This window comes from Danio rerio, chromosome 3 (genome assembly GCF_049306965.1).
Source record: "Danio rerio strain Tuebingen ecotype United States chromosome 3, GRCz12tu, whole genome shotgun sequence".
Classification (NCBI taxonomy): domain Eukaryota; kingdom Metazoa; phylum Chordata; class Actinopteri; order Cypriniformes; family Danionidae; genus Danio; species Danio rerio.
Window position 1 is genome coordinate 20,033,459 of NC_133178.1, and position 25,446 is coordinate 20,058,904.

General features: G+C 36.8%; 1 protein-coding gene across 1 annotated transcript in view; it reads right to left on the bottom strand.

Annotated features, from left to right (window-relative positions):
* The window catches only part of fam171a2a (family with sequence similarity 171 member A2a), a 67,159-nt gene that overhangs the window by 17,798 nt on the left and 23,915 nt on the right, over positions 1 to 25,446 (bottom strand). Inside the window, exons 2-3 of the mRNA XM_679189.9 lie at positions 18,322 to 18,549; positions 2,871 to 2,963 (exon numbers count right to left, since the gene is read on the bottom strand). Of these exons, the coding sequence (XP_684281.2) occupies positions 2,871 to 2,963; positions 18,322 to 18,549 (321 nt within the window). The remainder of the gene's footprint in view (positions 1 to 2,870; positions 2,964 to 18,321; positions 18,550 to 25,446) is intronic.

Below are 25,446 nucleotides of genomic sequence, written 5' to 3' on the forward strand. Positions count from 1 at the left end.
CACAACAAGATATGATGACGTGCTGATGTTGTAGTTGTGATCCATTTCTTAGGGGTAAATTTGAAGTCTTTCCCCTTCACACTATGTTTCAAGGGTCAAGGGGAAAAGGTGGAGTTAAAAGAATAGAATTGGGATTGGGTCCTAATGCCTTATTCTGACCCAGCCAGAAAGGCATAACATAAATCGAGACTCATCAGACCATGCAACGTTTCATCCAATTCATCCATTGTGCAATTTTGGAGAGGAATTATAGTTTTCAATTTCCAGGTGTGTTATAGCACTATACAACTCGACTGCAGTTTTACACTTCTAACCACTTTATGTTTGGTACTCTGTAATATTTAGTAAATAGTTAAGTAAATGTTGCTTATGAAGAAATGTTATCAAGTCGACTGGGTAAACCAAAAAGAATTATTGAAATTTGCATGGGTAAAAATTGTGACTTAATTTTTGCTGTATTGCCCAGCTATAACACTGACCTTCACAATCACCATCTTACAACTATAATCTGAACCATAATACTCCCTATTAAACACCTCACTGGCACTGCAAAGCACACGAGCCACCCAAGCAACACAGGCTGCAGTTTCTGTAAATCTTCCTCACGCTGCCAGAGGAAACAACCACCTGCCAAAGCAAACGTGTCATCTGATCATGTTTGTAAATCTTAGTCGACATTTATTGAGCATGGAACATGGTGAAATAGCTCACAGACACCCTGTTCAGTCTCTGTTAAATTGCGTTTGCTTATTGGCAGCTCCTTAGAAACGGGACCATAGTGTTGGCCTGATTATGAAACCACCAACTCAGCAGTTCCACACATCTGCACATGTAAACGCCACAGGGTGTGTGCCAATCAATGGAGCTGCTTTTGAATTGCAAGTTAACCATGTGGAACACAGCCTGGCTGAGCCACCACAGAGTATTATTAATATTAAAGATGGAGATGGAGCATCGCCATCATAAATACTAAATATTAATAAATAAAGAATTATGGCCAATCCAAATTCGAGCACAAACTGTGATGTACTAATTTAATTTTCTTGCTATGAATTCTAATTCCCCTTTTCAGTATATTCTTTTAAAATGATTAAAACAGAGTAGAGATGTTTTAAAAATGAATAAAGAGAGTCACCCAAAATTTTTTATTTAATCGCCCTGTCATTCCAAACATGTATCCCATAAGAAATTTGATCTATGGCAATATATGCAAATTACATATCTGACATACAACTTCATATATTGGGAAAATTTTATTATATATGTTATATTATATAGTGCATCTGGAAAATATCGATAGCGCTTCACTTTTTCCACATTTTTTTTTAGTCTTATTCCAAAATGGGATAAATTCATTTATTTCCTCAAACTCCTACACACAATACCCCATAATGACAATGTGAAAAAAGATTTTGAAATTGTTGCAAATTTATTAAAAATGAAAAACCTGAGAAATCACATGCACATCAGTATTCACAGACTTTGCTCAATCCTTTGTTAATGCACCTTTGGCAGCAATTACACCCTCAAGTATTTTTAAATATGATGCCACTAGCTTGGCCAACTGTCTTTGGGAATTTTTGCCCATTCCTCTCTGCAGTACCTCTCAAGCTCTATCAGGTTGGATGGGAACGGCTGACTTTGTACAGCTATTTTCAAATCTCTCCACAGATGTTCACTAGGGGTTAGGTCTGGGCTCTGGCTGGGCCACTCAAGGACATTTACAGAGTTGTTGTGAAGCCACTCCATTGATATTTTGGCGGTGTGCTTTGGTTCATTGTCCTGCTGCAAGATTAACCATCTCCCCAGTCTGAGGTCAAGAGCACTCTGAAGCAGGTTTTCATTCAGGATGTTTTTCTGATGCCTTTTGGCAAATTCCAGGCGGGGAGTGGCTTCCATCTGATCACTCTACCATACATGCCTGATTGGTAAATTGCTGCACAGACAGTTGTCCTTCTGTAAGGTTCTCCTCTCTTTCCTGAAGACTGCTCGAGCTCAGACAGAGTGACCTTTGGGTTATTGATCACCTCCCTGACTAAGGCATATCTCCCCCGATCACTCAGATCTGATAGCTGGCCAGCTCTAGGAAGAGTCCTTGTGGTTCCAAACATCTTGCACTTACGGATGATGGAGGCCACTGTGCTCATTGGAACTTTCAGAACAGCAGAAAATTTTCTGTAACCTTCCCCAGCCTTGTGCCTCGAGACAATCCTGTCTCAGAGGGCTACAGACAATTCCTTTGTCTTCATGCTTGGTTTGTGCTTTGACATGCACTATCAACCCTGGGACCTTATATAGACAGGTGTATGCCTTTTCAAATCATGTCCAACCAACTGAATTTGCCACAGATGAACTCCAATTAAGCTGCTGAAACATCTCAAAAATGATCAGTGGAAACAAAATGTACCTCAGCTCAATTATCTTTGTACATGTGATTTCTCAGGTTTTTTATTTTTAATACATTTGCAACAATTAAAAAAAATCTTTTTTCACATTGTCATTAAGTGGTATTGTGTGCAGACTTTTGAGGAAATAAATTAATTCAATCCATTTTGGAATAAGGCTGTAACATAAAAAATGTGGAAAAAAGTGAAGCGCTATGAATACTTTCCAGATGCACTATACATATATATATATATATATATATATATATATATATATATACATATATATATATATATATATATATATATATATATATATATATATATATATATATATATATATATATATATATATATATATATATATATATATATATATAAATGACATATATAGCCAAATACGAAATTTTATGTCATAAAAGTATTAGCATATATTTACATATATTTTATTTTATATGTGTATGTATGTAAAAAAAAAAAACTCACCTGGTGAACCCAACAGTAACTGCACCACATCATCATACAGCAGGAGAGTTGCTGGTCTCTGAGGAAGTAGGTAGAGACTTACGGAGGCGTACACTGAAACACAAGTGAGAGAGAGAAAGAAAACAGAGGAATATTTACAAAAATGTTTACAGAAATATTTTTAAAGAAATGTTTAATGTTTAATAATATATATATATTTTTATTCAGTAAGGATGCATTAAATTGACTAAAGGTAACAGTAAAGACATTTATTATGCAATTAATTATTAGGAATGTATTTCAATTACAACAACTGCAGTGCTTTCAATTGAAATCATTGTTTCAAGAAAAATAAGTACAGTTTTAAAATATTACACAGCTGCAACTCTTTTCATCACTAATAATGATTTCTTTACCGTCTGACATTAGTCAGCAAATACAAAGACCAACGTACAGTATAAAAACAGTAGCATTACATTGAAAAAATAACATACTTTCCACTCTGTTCCATACATACTCAAATGTTCATGTTTTATTTAACATATCAGTAAATAAATTGTTACATGTAAATCAATAACTAACAGATCTAGAAGTTAAAACACACCACATAAAGAAAAACTGAGCTCTATTCATATGAAATAATCATAAACAAAAAATCCAGCATGTTCTGCCTCTCTTCCTATACATTAGCTTAGCTTAAAACCTAAACATTTTTGTTGTTCCAATTGTTCATCTAAACCCCCAAACCGTCCATTCTTTCTTATTGTAAGGGATTGTCTACCCTGGAGAGCACAAGACTTCAGTATTTCCTGTAGAAAGAAACAGTGCAGTATTTCACCAGAGGTAGCTGCTAACTCGCAGGTGTGAGACATGACTCAGCACAGTCACATCCTCAAGTTCGCAACACAGCACAAACCACAATCTCTCTTTAAACATCCTTTGATAACACCACATAAAACCTCACAAAATCTGGAGCACTACCAGCCCATCAGCTCTGCAGACATTTATTTAATAGATTTTATTTTGTTGCAAAAATCAAAGCATTCAACACATTATATATTAACTATTAGAAGCCTGAATCGAATGTTACTCAAGCGCCAGGCCGAAATGACATAAAAGACATTTTAGTTGTATAATAAATGTATTCTTGCATTAAATCTACTGTGCCAGCATCATCTATCTTTGTCACCTAATCTGAATTGTACCTCACCCTTGAGTGCTCTTCTACACTCAGGAAAGAGGACATACACTGGCAGTACTCCAGAAGACTGCTGCATGCTGGGAGCAGAAATCCTCCGTGTCCATTTCCCATCTGCTATGGCACACTATAATGCCCTTTTTTCATTTCAGGACTGTTTAAATTGGATGTACGTCACAACATAGGAAACAAGGATCATTTTCGCTTCATGTTGATTTTAAAGAAGTAACATATTTCAGAGACACAAAAACAGGCAGTTCCCTCCAGTAAATTTGTCATCTGAAATATGCAACAAAACATACCCGAAGCAACGTATTGTACGATTCACAAACATTTAAGGTGAGGTAGGTATTTCCAATGAGACTGGGCAGTTAATGTGCAACAAATTGGCTGAGGACGCGTCTTTTTCTGCCAGCCCTCAAAAGGGCTTTGGGTTTATGACTACAGCCAATAGTCATACTCAATAAATGCGCTAAATAATTATGGTGGCTTAAGAAAGCCAACATACTGTTATACTACATAAACCTATTCTTCTTCTTCGTCTGAGACTAACTTCTATACGCATTGACTTAACATTGGACCAAACTTTGTGATCTCATAACTTTGCGCCAGGTTGTCATACAGACTTAAAGTTGGGCTCATTTAACTCAGACTACCAATCTGCCAATCACTAATGAACTTTCAATTTACTAGCCACACCCTAGCAACCACTTACGGCACCCTACCAACTGTCCCATAAACTTTCATTGTAAAAAACTGCCATTGACTTTACATTGGACATACTAACAACATACCAGTTTGTACTAACATTATACGAATCCATAATAGAAACATACTAAAATACTAATCATACTAGAAACATGGTAGCAACACGCTAATTTATACTAGAAACATACTAGCAACATGCTAATTCACTCAGAGCACCCTAGCAACCACCTAGCAACCACTCAAAACACCCTAGCAACAGCCTAGTAACACCTTAAAAACCACCTAGCAACACCTTTGCAACCACCTAGAACACAATAGCAATCGCCTAGCAACACCTTAGCAACAGCCTAGAACACTATAGCAACCACCTAGCAACACCTTTGCAACCACCTAGAACACCATAACAATCGCCTAGCAACACCTTAGAAACCACCTAGAACACTATAGCAACCACCTAGCAACACCTTAGCAAGCACATAGAACACCATAGCAACCCCCTAGCAATACCTTAGCAACCACTTAAAAACCCTAGCAACCGTCTATCAACACCATAGCAAACACCTAGCAATCACTCAGAACACCCTAGCAACCGCCTAGAAACATCTTAGCAACCACTTAGAATACCCAATCAACCGCTTAGCAACACCTTAGCAACTACTCAGAAAACCCAAGCAACATTAGCAACCACCTAGACCACACTAGCAACCACCTAGCATAACCTTAGCAACCACTTAACAACCCCTCACAACACCCTAGCAACTACCTAGAAATCAGTCAGAACAACATAGCAACCGTCTAGCAACATCTTAGCAACCACCTAGCAACCACTCAAAAAAACATAGCAACACTTTAGCAACCCCTCACAACACCCTAGCAACCGCCTCGCAACCACCTAGTAATCAGTCAGAACGCTCTAGCAACCGCCTAGAAAACACTAAAAACACCATAGAAACCACCTAGCAACACTTTAGCAACACCCTAGCAACCACCAAAAAACTGCCTAGCAACAACTTTGCAAGCACAAAGAAAATCATAGCAACATCTTAGCAACCACCTAGAACATCATAGAAACCACCTAGCAACACTTCAGCAACCACTTAGCAACCACTCAGAAGACCATAGCAACCACCTTGCAACAACTTAGCAACCACTCAAAACACCCTAGCAACTGCCTAGCAACACCTTAGCGACCACTCAGGAAACCCTAGCAACACCTTGGCAACCACCTGGAATACCATAGCAACAGTCTAGCAACACAACAGAACATCCTAGCTACCGTCCATCAACCATTCCAAACACCCTAGCAACCGCCAAGCAACACCTAAGCAACCACCTAAACATCTTAGCAACAACTCAACACCCTAGCAGCTGCCTGGCATCACCTTAGTAACCACCTAGAACACCATAGCAACCGCCTAGAAACACCTTGGCAACCACCTAGCAACCAATCAGAACACCAAAGCAACTGCCAAGCAATACCTTAGCAATCTACTTATCTATCTATCTATCTATCTATCTATCTATCTATCTATCTATCTATCTATCTATCTATCTATCTATCTATCTATCTATCTATCTATCTATCTATCTATCTATCTATCTATCTATCCATCCATCCATCCATCCATCCATCCATCCATCCATCCATCCATCCATCCATCCATCCATCCATCCATCCATCCATCCATCTATCTATCTATCTATCTATGCCAACCGTTTTAATCTTCTTCAAAACTACTTCAATTCCTTAAGTGTTTAAACTACTTCAAACTTTCGGGCTACGCTTTCTCAAGCCACCATAAAGTTTGTTTATGAACTTTACTTTTCTAGTTACATTACATTACACACATTCTATTCTATTCTATTCTATTCTATTCTATTCTATTCTATTCTATTCTATACACATGTTCATCTTTTGTAGGTTTGATTGCTTCTTTGGTCCTCATTTTTATGTTGCTTTAAATAAGAGTGTCTTCTAAATGGGATAAAAGTGTCTTCTAAATGGTTAAATGTAATCATAAACACTCTGTGAGAACAGGCCTTTAAACAGAAGCATCAGGAGCCAAACAAACGCACAGTAAAGCACATTTAGATTTCCCCTGCTCTGACATCAAGAAAGCTTGTCACTTGTAAGAACAGCCTGTGAAACGTGACACAGGCGATGCATGCACATTTACGCCCATGCCGTTATGCATATAAGCACGCACACACAGCACAGATGCCCTGAACAGAAGGGGCTCTGCTCTCTTTAATATTCTACTTGGTAGGTGTGTGCAAAAAAAACTGAAGCAGAGACAACAATTCTGCCCACGCCGCTGCTTTACTGTAGGTAGAAGCTAAAAGAAAAAGTGTATGAAGAGAGGGAGGGTAGTGCGTTGGCATTGTGTGGTTTCATTTGACATCATTTGTCACCCTAGTTACCTTATGAAGTATTGTGGCAACACAATACACAATATAAGGCCACTGCTTTGATAAAACCAGATTCATCAACATTACAGGTAAAAGGCCAATATACTGTACCTATACAAAATGGCATGTCATCATATCGTCATATTACACAGCAAAATCCTCTGAGTAAGTCGGCCCAATAGCCTAGTAGTTAGCGCGGCCACATAAGGTGCAGTAGTTAGTCATGGGACAATAACCGTTTTCAAGGTATATAACCGGTTTTCTGTAATACCATTCCTAAAGTATGTGTACAAAATTTTATTTCATTTTTTTTGTTTATTAGGACAACAGTATCTCCAGCAGAAAAAATATCCATAGTTGCCAGTTTACATTGTACTGAAATCTGTGTTTTTAAAACAAATGAAGACAGCAGAAGTCAGTGATTCATTTGAATTATTTAGCCAGACATGTTTACTGCTCCAAAATATTATAAATCTTTAAAAAAATTAAATATATTGTTTTCAAAGGAGAAAAAGGTTTTTGTTTTTTACCCAGACATTTAAAAAGATTATATTTAAGAGCAGTGATCACAATACCGTAATATCATGATATTTTTATCCAAGGTTATCATACTGTCAGAATATACCAGCCCATGCCTAGGCACGTCAGGTGTCCCGAGTTCGAATCCTGGCTTAAGGACATTTCCCAACCCTACCCAGTCTCTCTCTCCAACTTCGCTTCCTGTCTCATAGCTGTCCTATCTAATAAAGGCAAAAAGGCCAAAAAATGAATCTTAAAAAAAAAAAAAAATTGTAAAATGTACTAAGATAGTATTTGATCACTCTCTAAATTGAGTTACTCAAGTTAATGAGACAATGAAAGGATTAATTAGGTGATGATTGAGCACTGATGATGAACACCTGCTGTTAATTAACATAAACACAGAAGAGAAACACAAAACTATACGACTGACGTAAGTCAAAGCCTCAGATGAAATCAGCTGAAATATAATAAAATGAATCTTTTAAAAATCTCAGCAGAGGATCATTAAGCAACTCCACAAGCAGCAGCTTTACTAATCACCAACCTGTTCGCCCTTATTTAAAGAGGGACCAAATACTCTCTGAAAAAACTTTACACTCTGTAAATTTTACTCAGTGGATTTTGCTGTGTATATGGTTATAATCCCATCGCAAACAGATATTTCACACAGCAGTCAGTTAAAAAGAAGTGCATTTCTGCTGAGAATTTTAGTTATATTTTGGAAGTATCATAACTAAAACCTTAATATGTGAAAGAAAAAGTAATATCTTTTTAACTTTTATTTAATGTTTAAAATGAAAATCCAATTAGATTCACTTTATTTGGTAAACAAAGCAAGTCTCTCATATATTTACTAAAAGACAGAAAATATTACTGTACAAAAGGTATTGTACATAAATCAGATGAAAATTTTCATATTAGTCAATAATATTACTGTAATTAATTAAAAAACTGAATAAATATCGATTTACACACATTTACTGAAGTAAATAAACAGAATTAATGATAGGCTAAGAATCTGCAGAATTCTGTGGGAAATCTGCGGAATTCTGCGCGCACAGATTCCATGTGGGCCTACCTATGATTGACCACTGCATTGTTGCATTACACATTTGCTAAAAACAATACAAAACACATAGTATTTAACTGGATTTACACTGCGATACTACAGAGAAATATAGAAATGTATATACATATATATTGCAACACGTAATTTTCAGATTTAAAAATGTACATTTCTCATTCTGTACATACTTAAATTCATACCTAAATAAGAATTTAAAAATATTTTATTTCCTTTAAATCCAATATAGATTTAACCAATAGATATAACCAATATAGGTTTTTAAATAAACATTTTAAGTTGTATTTGTTGGCATTTTCAATAGCAAATTTGTGTCTATCTGAATGAGTGTAATAGGAAGATTAAATTATTTCCATCTAAAAACAAAACAACTACTCAATTTAAAACTGTAGAGTAAGGATGCACGATATTGGAAAAAATATACACTTACACTATAATGGCATGTCATCATATCAGCACATTATCTTCATACTATGATAATAATCACATCGCAAACAGATCTTTAACACATCAATCACTTCTGAAATGTAGTAATATGTCCTTGGTTGCACAAAAATAAACCCTTTTGTTCAATTTATGGATAGGTTACACACAGAAAAGAAATACTGAAAGGATTCTCCTAACTAAATTAGATGCCTATTATTGGCCTTTGCATTGACACATTAAACATTTGATAAAAACACTGTAAAACGCATAGTACACTACTGGATTTACACTGTGTTACTAGAGAAGGCCTGGTACTGTAAAGTGTTTAAAATACTAAACGACACTATCACTAATAGCAAAATGTTATCCAAGATAAAAAAACTAATTTAATAATATTTTACATATTTTTTAAAGATTTCTAAATATACATTTCTCATACTGTAAAAGATTTTAATTGCCGTGGGGCTTCACGGTGGCGCAGTGGGTAGCACAATCGCCTCAAAGCAAGAAGGTCGCTGGTTCGAGCCCCGGCTGGGCCAGTTGGCGTTTCTGTGTGAAGTTTGCATGTTCTCCCCGTGTTCATGTGGGTTTCTTCCGGGTGCTTTGGTTTCCCCCACAAGTGAACTGGGTAAGCTAAATTGACTGAAGTGTATGTTTTTGAATGAGTGTGTATGGATATTTCCCAGTGATGGGTTGCAGCTGGAAGGGCATCTGCTGTGTAAAAAATATACTGGATAAGTTGGTGGTTTATTCCACTGTGGTGACCCCATATTAATAACGGGACTAGGCCGAAAATGAATGAATGAATGAATGAAGGAGTGTTGTTCGAAACTTACAGGTAGGTGTGTTGAAGCAGGGTTGGAACTAAACTATGCAGAGCTGTGGCCCTCCAGCAATCGAGTTTGAGACCTATGCCCTAAACCACAGGTGTCAAATCCAGATCCTGGAGGGCCGCAGCTCTGCACAGTTTAGCTTTAACACTAATTAAACACACCTGATCAAACTAATTGAGTCCTTCAGGTTTGTTGAAAACCTAGAGGTAAGTGTGGTAAAGCAAGGTTGGAACTAAACTATGCAGAGCTGTGGCCCTCCAGGAGTTTGAGAGCTATGTCCTAAACGTTCAGTGTATGGGTGGATTATATAAATACCTTACTCTGTGATAAATCCCTAAAAAATAAATTCTTTAAAATAAGTTAAATAGAATTGTTCCATTAAACTAAAGTGTACTAAGAGTGAAGGCCAATGGAGGACAGATCAACTTCAACTGATTTAATCTGAGCCGCAAGCAACTGCCTGAACACTCAGTGTGAATGACTCACTCGCTCTCTTGAGTTTGCGTGACTTGCTCAGATTATCAAAGAGCTGGGGGGACAGTTAAAACTCCACGACACCACATTTTTTTAGAACCCTTTTTTCAGCATGGCTAAGAGATGAAAGGGAGGAGAAACAGGGGAAGCGGGTTATGGTAGCAAACAGATGAGACTTGAAAATGTTGAGTCACATATCAGAGGACCCAAAAAAAAAATGTGACATTAGTCTAGAGATTGACTGGAGTATTGGAGTGCAGACTAATGCAATGTCATTCAAATGGCTGGCATCCTGTCACTTTAGCACAGCCGTCACATCTCTGTTAGTCATGTAATCCATCTGTCTTGCATTTGAAAAAACTGTACGGATGAAAACACAGATGAAGTCAATACACAAGGATTTATTAGTACCACTGCAGCCACTGCAAGTTACACGAAGATACAAATACAACAAGGGACACATTTCCTGTATTATATATGAAAAAATATTATTATATTAATTGTACTGTATTTATGTTTCATTCCTAAGAGATTTTGACCTTCTATTCCAGCACATCCAAATTGATTCTCTGATTGTGAAGGCCGTTTGAGTACAGCTAACCCACTGTCATGATGATTTTGAGATGAAAACATAATCTACTATAAGACATGGTGCATTAACATGCTAAAAGTAGCCACCACAAGATGGTCATTAAAGGATGGACATCATCTGCAATAAACCTCATGTAGGCAGTGGTGTTTTAACAATGCTTCGTTTGTACTAAGAGACCTAAAATATTTTAAAAAAATCCCCCAGATCATTATATCACCACCAGCAATCTGAAATGTCCTTCCAAATTCTGGCTTTCCACATATTGCTTTTGAAATGTAGACTCATCAACACATCAGACCAGGCAATTTTTTTAATTAGAGCTGCACAATATATAAAAAAATATTGTTAACACAATAATAGTATTTGCATTATCTGTATCGTATTGTCACGATCACCAGAAATCCAGCCTGTGCAGATCACTAACGGACTACAAATCTGCTGGCATATGGACTACAAGTTTCAATCATGCACCACACACACCTGTTCCAGATCACGATTGATTACACTCACACAGCTGGGAGCTGCTCAAAGACTAATTAGATGGACTTTAAAAACAGCACAGGCAGACACAAACTAGTTGCTAAGTCTTGTTATACTGTTTGCGAACATTACAACACTTTTTCCTTGCCTTGCCTTCAGTGCTTGAACTTTGTTTCGTTTGTTTACTTTGTATGCTGCCTGCCTTTTGACCAGCCGCCTGATTACCGACCACAACTCTGGATTGCCTGTATACAATTGTTTGTTCTTACATTGACCATTGCTTGCCTGACTATTATCGATAAACCTGTGTTTAAATCCGCACTCCTTAGTCAGCGTTTGCTTCTTATTACACATATAGAGGTGCGATTTACTTTGCTTTTAGAGCAAAGCACTTGTGTGAATGCACAGAATGGAGCCTTTCGCTGAATTCACACTGCATGGTCACAGTTGTTTTCATGCTCTATGACTATCTGTGGTAACATTCAGTTGCTGCTGTGCTCACATTGCACAATGGATCAGTGACAGGAACTTACACACTGATTAACTTTACTTTAGGACAAATTGCTGACTAATATGTTTGGCATGCAAACCACATTTCACAAGCAAATGTGCATAAGAACTGATAAAGGAATAACGCAAGATCATGTGTGAAATCACAGTTTCAATACGAGTATGAAAATGGCACCCCGATGTGCTGCAGCTCAGATAAAGAACCAAACAGACATGGGTGATCCTCCCAATGCTTTTCTAGACTTTTATCCATTTCATGGGTCCAATCAAAAGAGTTGGAACCAAATCCATATTCCTGATATTGTGGTCTATCCTCTTCTATAACTCATCGTCCTGTATCTTGCTCTCTCATTGGCTGCAAGCTCCTGATTGGTTAGTGGGGCACGAATGTCAGCTGAAGTTCAGATTTTTGAACTCGCGCTGCTTCATTTGCACGAATCTAGTCATTTGCATAAATCGCATCATTCAAGCCACCTCATTCGCATATATCGCGTTGCAAGATGTTTTTCACGTCTTTGCATTGACTTAAAATGTAAATCACTCGCGCTTGATGTTTCTTCCATGTCTGGTGTGAACGCAGCATAAGGGGAAGGGCTAGATACCCCTTGAAACAGAGATTTTTCAGGACCACGCTAGAAATCAAGGGGTACAAAAACTTCCCAGAATACACATCTACAACGGCTACATGGCTGCACACGGAAGTAAAGAGATGCACAATTTTTTTGTAACTTTTGTCATTATTCTGATTTTTTTTTACAACAAGCACATGTTTTAATACATTCATAACAATGTTCGTGTTTTACCATCATGTTTAAAAAAAAATGCTAAAAAAAACCCTCCTAAATTTCGCTATCTATAATTCATAATAATAGCTCCTGTACAGCAGTCCCACAACATACTGTCAATAGATGACACACAAATACCATGTCAGAAAAGTCTAGTGGCTGGGAATGACCTTTTTACAGTGTCTGCTATGATGTTATTGCTTTCTTGTGTTTACATAGATGAATATGGCCACAGTGTAAATACACAGTACAATTACGATCCTATTGCCACATTATATTGTTATGATAACATGATATTGTGCCTTCAGTGATTTCCTGGATATAAATACCAAAAAAAAAACACAACTGGAAAAACTGCAGTAGTTGTGATCATCGATCTCATATGAAGCAAGAGATTGCGATGACATATGATGACGTGTGCAGATGCTGTAGTACTGTACAAATTCTTAGGGGGAAATTTTGAAGCCCTTCCCCTTTACTCTCTGTTTCAAGGGCCAAGGGGAATAAGATGGGAAAAGGGTAGGGGTACAAAAATAGAATTGGGATTGGGTCTAAATGTTTGAAACTCAACGGTTTTTACCCTGAATTACATTTAAATAGATCAGGAAAATTATATATTACCTTTTTTTTTTTTTTTTTTTAATTTAAATATGGTCATTAACTAAATAAATTATTCTTTAAAAAAGAGCTAATTAAAGAAATGCTATTTCTCAAAGTAAATTTATATTGCAATAGGTTATCAAAAAGTTCTTGTATAATCATTTATGGTCGAATTTTGGCAATGCTGTATAAAATGTAGACTTTTTTTGTTCTTATCTGACAGGAGTATTGTCGGCGTGGTCTTCTCCTGCTTAAGCTCATCTGCGTGGAATAGACGATGATCGTCTGCGGATCTTGGTAGTAACAAATGGCTATTCAAGTAACTGTTGCCTCTCCATCAGACTGAACCAGCCTGGCCATTCTCCTCTGACCTCTGGCATCAACAAGGTATTTTTGCCCCAAGAAAGTCTGCTCATTGGTTGTCTTCTATTCAGACCCTTCTGTGTGAAAATCACAGTAGATCAGCAGTTTCTAAAATACCCAGACCAGCCTGTCTGGCACCAACCCCATCCTGATACTCAATTTGAACTTACTGGCACAGGAACTTTGCCTTTTAAAAATATAACGGTCAATTAAAAGCATATAAAGGTATGAACAAATATTGGTGGGTTGGTCTTGGCAATGAAATCATACTGAACAATATTTAATAATAACACTTAAACCATAGCAATGTACTCTCTAATTGAATTCTATAAATTGATATGTATAACATCTAATAGCAAAGGCTTTGTGTTTCCACATTTTTTTTGGCTGTCACATTTCGGACAGCATCTCCTAATTTGGTGTGACTCAATGGGAATGTGTGTAATGTCCCCCCCAAGAGGCTAATGTCATACTACAGATGCCTTCCTTCACCAGATAGGCTGCTCGGGCACGACATGTAGCCGCATTTGCTGGCTTCCTCCATAACTGTAACCCCACTGGTTAAGTGGCTTCCAGCTGCTCGTACAGACAGCTTTATGATGAAATACACGATTTCACTGCCTCTCCTCCCCAGAGGTCTGACCGCATAACTGGGTGGGGTTTGGGTGGAGAGAGGGCCGGTGGAGGGCACGCTGTTGAGCAAACAGAATTAAACCAATCGTGGTGCAAGAGAGTCAAAAGAGGACATGATCATCTGCGGCCCGACTCCGAGCAGCTGCTCGGTATCACAACGCAGGACGGCACACTCCACACCCCAATGAGTGTTGTTTAACATTCCTGTCCACTTGTGTGCAAAGCTCCATCTGGATTACAGATCTGGATGGTTCATCTAAATAATAGGATGTAGCCAACAGATCGCAAATCACTCATCTGTTTCGGAAAGTTCACTGAGGCCATGAGCAAAGAAATGTCACCATGCTAACACTAGAAACAATAATGTAATGGGTAATAAGCTAATAATATGCTTACCTTAAAGAGTTAGTTCACCCAAACTTTTTTCACAAGTTCATTACTAAGATAACCCTGAGATTTTTGTTCATCTTCAGAACACATTGTAAGATGTTTTGAATCTGAATGACTCTCCATAGACATCAACTGTACCAAGACCTTCAGAAAAGCAACCAAAAGCATTGCCAAACCATGCTATGTGACTTCAGATATTTAAACGTAATCATAGAAAGCTCCAGGAAGAATTTGTGCTAAAAAACACTGTAAATATTACTTTGTTTACTACAAGCAATATTTAGTACTAGCAGCAAAATATACAAGCATTATATTGTCTGTATTAAATGTACAACTTAACCTCAAGTGGAATACATTGTCAAACAAAGTAGTTTTTTTTTCTTTCTGTTTTTGCTTCACAAAAGTGTTCTAGGAGCTTCGTATGATTACAGTTGATCCACTGAAGTCACACAGACTGTTTTGACAATACTTTTGGTTCTTTTTCTGGACTTAAAATGTCTTGGGATTGTTCCAGTCTATTCATGATGAGAGAGCTCATCTAAAACATCATATTTGTGTTCTGAAAATGAACGAAGGTCTCAGGAGAATAGAACAACATGAGAGTGCGTAATTAATAACAGGTGTTGTATTACTAATCCTTTAAATGTGTTTTAAAGGGCACCTATGACAAAAAAATATCTTTTGTAAGCTATTTGGACAGAAGTGTGTGTAGGTACAGTGTGTCCACTGCCATATTGGGGTGACATAAACACAATAAGTCTCTTTTTAAATTTACTGACATTAAAATAGGGTCCAAATCCCTCCCATTCTGAGGCCCACCACAACGTGATGTAGAAGTTTGGTTTCCCCGCCCATCGAATTGATTGACAGCCACATATTAACATGCCTTCACAGTTATACATATAATCATATCCACAAGACAGGACGCGTGCAAAGCAACTGGGGTAAAAAGATCTGTTCAGCGCTCTGTGATCATCAATCATCATGAAATGTGATCAAGAATAAGCTTTACAAGCTTAAATCGTTTTTAAAACAGTGCATGTTTGTAATCAATTACAGCAATTTTACCGTCTTTACCTTATCAACAAAGCCGCATGACAGTAAAATTATAAAAGAAGACCCTTCAATCCTGGTTTATTTTGTACATAAACATAAAGGATGTCCATACAGCAGTGGATATTAACATGTATCTTGTCACATTTGTCATGCAAAAACAGTGCAAAGTTAGACTGTCACTGTGCTGTTTATCTGACGCAGGCAAGGTGGAAATTGACAGGCACGTGGAAACGGTGAGCGGGGAGAACCAGTATTAAAGGCACTGGCAGCAAAAACCACTACATAGTGTTCAGAGCAGAAGATTCCAATGTTCTGAAAGGTATAATAAATAATCTGATGGGTGTTTTGAGCTGAAACTTTACAGACGCATTCTGGAGACACAAAAGACTTATCTTAAATCTTGAAAAAGGGGTAAAATAGGTGTCCTTTAAAGCTGAGTTGACAGTGGGTGTGCCACAAGCTCCACTAGATGGCACTCCATCCTGCACCTCTGCAATTCACCTAGACTACAACTCCCACAAAGCATTGCACCAATCAACCTAATTGGATTTGCATACATATCCTCTACTCTACTGCCAAAATCCAGTCAGTTACAAAAGTCACCAAGATTTCAAAACGGCTAATTCTCATTTTTAAAATGGAAAACTGCAGTACTTCTTGTACAACTGTCAGGATTCTGCCACTTGGGTCTTGTTAATTCTTGTTTTGGAGTCCAGACACTAGTCCTGTCATGTCTTGTATGTTATGCTTGGCTTGAGTTTTCTCAGCTCCTTCATTTTCCGTCATTGTCTGTCAGAAGCCCTGTTTACACTGTCAGGTAAATGTCACCCAATTCCAATTTTTTGATCGTATGTGACACAGATCGGATCGGTTCTATGACCGTGTAAACACAAAAAAATGCATGCATTGGATATTCAGAAATCGGTTTTAGGCCTCCTTCATTTGTGGAAATAAATCAGATATAAATATGATATGTGACAATGCGACTACCATGTAAACAGGCAGATCAAATTTATTGAGGTCTTCAGTTTTGTACGTCATTAAACTTGTGACAATGTAGTAATCCTCCGCAGTTTAATGACGGAAAAGAAGTGGAGAAGAAGTTTGTGTAGAGATGCAGACGCTGTAAAAAACAACAACAGAGGAAACATAGAAAAGGACAGTGGTCAGTCGACACAATTTGTTCCCACCAGACCTCTCTTGTACCCACAAATTTCTCTGAATGGTGGAGGACACATATATAAACCAACTTTACATATTTCGCAGAGCTAAAAGCAAGACAATTTCTTCCATCGGGGCTAGTGTGGCACAGATGCTAGAACCGGCCTTTACACATGCGCAACGTCGTAAATTGTATGCAAAATGTAAACACATGTATCGGATATGGGTCACAAATAAAAGAACCAGTTAATGGACAGGCAAAAAAGTCAGATATAGGCAACAAATTGGAATTGGCCATCAAGACCTGACAATGTAAACGGGGCCTAATATGTCTTTGTATGAGGGCTGTTTTGGTCGCTTTAGCGTGATGTTCTCTTAGCATGCTAAGAGAATGTTTCTTAGCATGCTTTAGTGTCGTGTTTCATGTAAATGCACGGTTAATGAATTCTCTCATTGGCTGTGTGTTCAAGTCCTGTCTTCTCGTGAGCACATGGCTTTTGTTGTCTTTGTCATGTGCTCTCCTGTCTATTGTTTAGTCCCACTCTCCTTGTTAACACATTATTATGCAGTTCACCTGTTTGTTTGTTAATTCTTTCTGCTTATAGCTCCCTCTTGTCTGATGCCCTGTGCCAGTTTGTCGTCTTTCTTTCCAGTGTCTACTCATGTCATGTCCAGTCCTCTCCAGCCGTACTCTTCCCTGCAAGCCCAGTCAAGCCTGTGCTAGTTATGTTTTTTCCCCTCGGGGTTGTTGTTTTTTTTTCTCGATTTTTTTACTTTTATTATTACTAAACCCATTTGAGTTCCTGCACTTGAGTCCTTCTCCTTACCTTCTTGAAACCCTGACAACAAGATTTTACTATGTACATACATTTAAAAAATATATGGGCCATGGTTAACTGTAACTAAAATATGACAATATTAACTAGATCTTTTTTTCTAATATTTGCACATGATCACTCTAGTAAACAAGTAAAAATAAATATATGATCAAATTTGGGGCATCGTGATTAAAAGCAGGGACCCTTATAATCTGCAGAGAAATGCTTAAGCTATACATCTCATGTTTAATAGGGGATTAACATGATTCCAGTGAAGCCCATAAACACCAACTGGTCATGCTCTAGCAGGTCTGACAGGAAGTCGGGTTAATGTGTGTGAATTTCAGAATGAAAACAAATACTCTTGTCTCTAATTATAATCTCCAGACTTCCCCTGACACTATGTCAAAAATGCATAGGAAGTACTCACATGGGACACGGCTGGCATGCCATGGTGCGGAGTTCGTGACAAATCCATGCTTTGATGCAGTGACGATGACCCATGTTCCTGGCCGGTACAAGAATGTAAGTGTGACAATCCCATCTTCTCCCACAAGGTTGGATGCTAGGATTGTTTGGTTTCCACACACTTGGACTGTGGATTCCCTAAGAGGTGACAAGTCACTGTTGTCGAAGACCTGGACTTTAATCAGGACTTCTGTGAAGACAAGAAGTAGAGATTTGAGGGACATTTCAATATGAATGAAATAGTACAGAAGGCACTAGGGCTGCACAATATATCGTTTTAGCATTGATGTCGCAATGTAATCATTCGCTATATTCACGTCAAAGGATATGCAATGTTGAGTCTGGATTATAATGTAGCATTTGTATGTGTTTTTAAGGCCTCTGACAGTATGATAATTTTCAGGCATAATCAATTGTACCTTTAATAATAATGATTAATATTATTAAATTATTATTATTTTTGATATTCAATTACTGTACCTGAAGACCGCTAGACTTAGACAACAATAAATCATTGTTTGTTTCAATTGTAACTTTTCTTTATTGTATTTATCTTTGCTTTTAATTTTTTGTTACATTTTATGCAGATGCACTTCCATACAGAGTCCTCCCAATCAATCTAAAATGATTTATTCTTTCCAAACAGAGAAATTCAAATCATCTGGTGTAAGTTTATTCATAATCGCAAAATATTACAGAGAATAACAAAATATTGTAATGTTAGATTTGTCCAATATCTTGCAGCCCTAAAAGACACTGACGAAAGTTTTCATGACCAATAAAAATAGTTTATACACTGCTAAAAATGTTTTGTTTGGCAAATTTAAAACAAGAAACATTAGATTTACAAATAAAATGACTACACTGTGACAAAATCTTCCTGCCTTACATTTTTTAGTTGAATCAAATGAACTTTTGCAGTCATCTCAACTTAAATCAGTCTAAAACTGACTAGTAATATACTATATTAAACTTTGTATAGCTAAAACAATTTAGTTGAAACTTGAATAACTCATTAAATTAGGTTAAAGTAACATAAAAAAAACATTTGTTGTCATGACTTTTTCACTTTTTTTTTTGTGTACAAGTATCACAGTCCTGCCTGAAACCTAATGCATAGTACAGACTAGACATAGTACAGATTTTTGGATTTTCCAGCACATTCCTGGACAGCATTGGTGGAGACACCTAGACATCACACCATGAGCTGGTTCTCCCTGTGCACCATTCCAACGTGCATGTCTGCTTCTCATTCAATTTCATCAGATAAACAGCAGTCAGTGATAAAAAACAGACATGGATGAAGCTGAAATACAGCTCATTATTCAAAAGTGCCAAGTAAGTTTACTTGATGTATTTGCGGTCAAGTTTATTCAAGCCTTTCTGAAATATTGAGTCTGATCATGCTGTTTGCAGTACACACACAAACACACACATATGCGCATTCACTGACACCATGCTGCCACGATGATTATAGCCGTTAAAAATTACGTAGTGATTTTACTCTATTACAAACATGCACTGCTTTAAAAATGTTTTAAAGTTATAAAATTGTTATTGAGGTGAAGCTGATTACAGTGAGTTGTAACATGTTTTTAATCCCAGTTTTACAAAAAATGTCCTGTGGACATGTGTATACATGTTATTATGGAGACATGGCACCTGTCAATCAATTTGGTGGGCGGGGAAAAACGCACTCCTACATCTTGTTGCGGTGCGCCTCAGAATCACTGGGGTTTGGGTCCTATTTTGACGTCAGTCATTTAAAAAACGAGACTTGTTCGGTTTATATCACTCCAATATGACTGTGGACAATAGGTGTGCTTTAAAATACAAATTTATTGTCATTTTAAATAATTTAAGTCAACTTTTTTCATTGTTTCACAAAGCTTGACTAAACCTAAACATTAAAGAAATTACACGAATAACCCCCCCATAAATATATTGTCATTACCTGAATGAAATAATTCACTGAATGGAAATATAAACTTTTTATATCACATTTTTCATTAACTAAAACTTAATTAAAGCTCTAAAGACATATATAAAACACAATAAAACACTACAAAATCACTAACACGTTAACTACAATAAAAAACATGTATGTTTAAAATATTACAGAATGCCATAAAATATATTAATAATTGTAACATAACATTGTATAGATTTTGGTATGTCTCATCAGCACTATATTGGTTACTGTCCAACATTAAAGCATTATTTGTTCAGTTGCAATTAAAATATATATTATTTGGCCAATATTAGTAATTATGTATTTTATACACAAGTTTCAGTCTATTGTTGTGGATTAATCTATTATAAAGCTGCCAGTCCCTCAACATCAAGTACCAGTAAATGTCAGGATAAACAGGACTACATATTTGCATGCACTGAAATTTAGTCAAGTCTCATTTGCTGACAGTTTGTGTAAGACACCTAGACACAGTGCCCTACATTCAACAAATGAGATGACTATGTTTAGAAGTGGCTGCCCTGATCCATCAAGTTAAGCACTCTGGTTTGTTTACATTGAAGGGTCGAAAGCATGGAGTTCCACTGAGCCTCTTTCAGTGAGCCAGAATGTCTGCCACTACTTTCGATTGACACTGGGCAAATGCAGCGAAGTCTGCTGGAATTCCTGCACATGTGCTTTCTGTTCGAAACTGATGACCTGGTTCATCCCCACAGAACATTCACAAGGGCACAGACAAAGACATGCAAACAGGTCTGGGATATACAGATCAGTTTTTAATGGAGCTCTATATTAAATTTATAGAATTAGAAGTGAAGATGTAATGATATGAACATTTCTAATCATGCTTATAGTGACCATAGGTTATCGATATTATGATGCTTTTGTTAAAATTACCTGAAAATGCCACACATACTTATTTCATAAAGTTTCATTTCTGAAAATGAATAAACAACAACTAAAATTTGCAGCTTTATGCAATTTTGTTACAATAAAAGACATTTTTTGAAGCTTTATAAAAGCCAAAATGGTTGTGCAATTACATGAAAATATCTAATTGGGATTTTATTGTGATTTGAGTCTTCAGGTCTGTATTCCCAATAGTGCGCAGAACACACTTTAAATTAAAGGAATACAATATACTTTATCTGTGTGTGTTTATCTGTGTATATCTACAGTATGTATTATTATTATTATATATTGTTTTATAAATAATATATAAAAACATGCATTTACATTTTAATTATAATGGAAATCTGAAACGCTAATACAGAAAATCTGAAAAAAATTGACTGCAGTTTACCTTTAAAACGTCTTAAACTACATCACAGATCATTTATTATAGCTTGTCAGATTTGCACCCTGTTTAGGTGTGAGCAAAAACATGCCATATTCAAGTGTGTCCCTTCAAATGCAAATGAGCTGCTGCCTTCAAGAAAAGGGCGGAGCTATTACATGCTTTCTGACACTGCAGAAACAACAAAATAAGGCATCCTAGGCATACAAAATGTCAAAAATATCTATTAGCAACCAGATAGTTCAAACTGTAATTCACACTTGACTGTTCAAACAGTCTAGAGTTAATCTTTTGAAATTATACATAATATGAAACATAATAAGCTTTACATTCACGAATAGTCTTATTCACATCTAGTTTCTGAGGCTTTAAAAGAAAAATACTGAGAAAACTGCTTTTAAAGAAATAAATGAAGTGGCTTAGCATTACTAATAGGACATATTATACTACAATGGCTTCATTGACTTGGACTCAATGGAAATTCTTGAGTTCTTTGATGCACCCAATAACAGAATGTTTGTATTGTTTTTTAATATTTTTTTCTTGGCTCAGACAGATAGTATATGAATTGCAACATCAGCTCTTTTCTCTCAGTGTCCACAGTGGTTTGCTGAGTGATAAAAACTGAGTTTTTTCTGACTTTACTCTAATTGGTCAGATGGCCCAGTCTGCTGTGATTGGTCAATTGCTAACAACTGCAAACCAAACAATTGGCATATCTGAATTACGGTTGGGCCGATAGACTATATCATCGTCCATCGCCGATGGCCAATAGACAACACAATGCTGAGCCGGCTTTGCGATCCTCTAACTCGCACTCATAATGCCCGCAAACGAGTGATAATCTCCCAGAAATCGCGCATCTCCCTCGTGGTTATCAACTAAGTCGCGCACCCTTCTCACCCCCGGATCCCTCCTTGCTCTTCAGACACGTGCGCGCACTCTATCAACACCCCCCCCCCCCACCCCCTTTTCACATGGTGACGATGCCATCGTCCATCGCGATGTTTTACATTAAACATCGTACGATGCCAAAAACACAACTAATTGAAAATCTGAAATCTGAGAGTTCAAAAAGTTCTAAATATTCAGAAAATCTTTCAAAAAAGTTTTAAGAAATTGTCCAAATTCCATTCTTAGCTATGCATATTACTAATCAAAAAACATGTTTTGACAGTTTTATGGAACAAAATATCTTTGTGGGAAACATTTTTACCTAATAATTAAATGATTTTCAATAATGTATTTTTAGCTCTTCCAAAAATATAGCTGTGCAACATTATACTCCTTTTGTGATCCAGGGTCAGATTTATATGATCCAGGGCACTTTGCTAGCTGAAGTTTTGCATTAACAAACAGCTACATTACACACTACTAATATCTAAAAACAACAACAACAAAAAAAAGCATAATGAGGCACTTCAAGTTTAAGTGTCATTTCTGTCATGTTTTCCATCTCAAAGTAGAACCACAGGTTATGCAAGGCCTGCTTTGCGTCCCATTCAGGCTTGAATGCTGCAGCGTCCTTCACAACCTTTCATGCTTTTGATTCTAAATGGGTCAATTGATGCATGTTACCATGGATACTAGGAGATGTCAGCTGGCTAACTGTGGGAAAAAAAAAGGGTCCTTGCATTTCCTGGCGAGGGGACACAAGTTCGGTTCAGAAAATGAGTCATGCACTGTTGATCTGATCACACAATGGTGATAATATTCAAAACAACCCGTATGAATCATTCCAGAGAAGAATCAACATGCGCAAACAGAAAAGGTCATATTCCTTTACAGAAATTATTGGCGATTTTGTTTTCATAATAGCACATTCATTCATTCATTTTCTTTTTGGCTTACTCCCTTTATTAACCCGAATGAACCACCAACCCATCCAGCATATGTTTCACGCAGCGGATGCCATTCTACCTGCAACCCATCACTGGGAAACTCCCATACACACTCATTCACACTCATACACTACGGACCATTTAGCCTATCCAATTCACCTGTACTGCATGTCTTTGGACTTGTGGGGGAAACCGGAGCACCGGGAAGTGACCCACGTGGCCGTAGGGAGAACATGCAAACTCCACACAGAAATGCCAACTGACCCAGCTGAGGCTCGAACCAGTGACCTTCTTGCTGTGAGGCAAGAGTGCTACCCACTGTGCCACCGCATCACCCATATTACCACATATACTCCTGTAATAACCACAAAACGTATATTCAAAACTTTATCTATTACAGAATCCTGAGGGCAATAGAAGAAAAATTAAAAAGCCTTTATTTACCTTTATTAAAAACCAAACCAAACCAAAAAAAGAAAAGAAAAAAAAAAAACAGGCAAGTGATGTTTGGTAGTGCCATATCTTTTTAGATATATTATTTATGTATATTATTTGTTGAATTATTTATATTTTATCTTATAGGGAAAGTCTTTTTTCGTTTGTTTGGTTGGAAAAAACAGTTTTTTAATAAAAAAAAAATACAAATAATTTATGGTCAATATTAGCCTATTAGCTGCCTTAAGAATTTTTTTTAGATTGCCTAAAGAACAAACCAATGTTGACCAACAACTTGCCTAATTAACTTAACTTGTCTAGTTAACCTAATTAACCTAGTTAAGCCATAAAATGTAATCGTACCTTTAATCTAAATACAAGTAAATAAATAATTATTGGAAATAGTTATTAACTATTATTATTATAAATGTGTTAAAGAAATCTTCATCTTCTCTGCTTTAAACAACACTAAGAAAATATTTGTAAAAAAAATTCAAATGCATATTTATAATTTATAAAACTGTATATCAAAATAAATATTTTCTATTAATCCAGAAAAAACAAACAAAAAGCGCTCTGGGGTAAGCTCAAATGTATGGTCGGTGCTCTTTGGGTAAGGGATTCATCAAAACAGCAACAAGAATCAGTCCAAGGCACTCGAATAAAGTGAAAAAGTTAAAAAGCCTTTATTCACATGGCTAAATTTCTAAAAAACCTAGGTTTAGAAATTTAGCCATGTGAATAAAGGCTTTTTAAACATTTTCTACGTTACACAGCATTAATATTTAACACTATTACAATATATTTATTACTGACCCGCTAAATGCTTTGATAAATGAATAAATAAAAATGTAAAATGATAACACATTAAAATATATCATTATAACACACCTACACAATCCCTTAGAGAAACATAAAAGAAGTCTGACGAGGCTTTTAAAAACTGAATTTAAAGAATCTCCACTTCCACTTGCTCAACCTCCAGGATTTCCCTCTACACAGTCCCACTTCCTGTCTATTGTTTGGAGCCGAAATCCAAGGCGCAAATAATCCAGGAAACATTTTTGCGTACTCAGCCTCGGTGGAAAAATCAGTTCACAGGAAAAAAATGCTTATTGAAAAGTAAAAATTGGCAAGCGTAGCTATTTGGAGGTGAATGTGAAAACAAAGCCTACACTCGCCCCCCTTCTCCCTTTACATCTGTAGCCCCTTTCTTTAAAAGCAAACCGCACTTCATCATTTGCTTGTGTTAGACAGTGAAATCTCTTCAGTGGCAATCGGGAGCAGTATTTCCCTGCAGGATGTGTGTGTTTGCTGATGAGACTACTGCTCTCACTGAATGAAGTACTATGGGACATTTGCCAGCAGTCTGTAAAGACCCACTTCTGGACAATAAACATTTCCAATAGCAACAAACATTTCTACCTTGCATAAGTGCCTTCTTTACATTGCAGTACTGCTTATTAAACCACAATTATCAGTATAAGCCATTATTATGTATTCTTTACCCAGATTTTCCATAAAAGAAGTAAAAAATTGCAT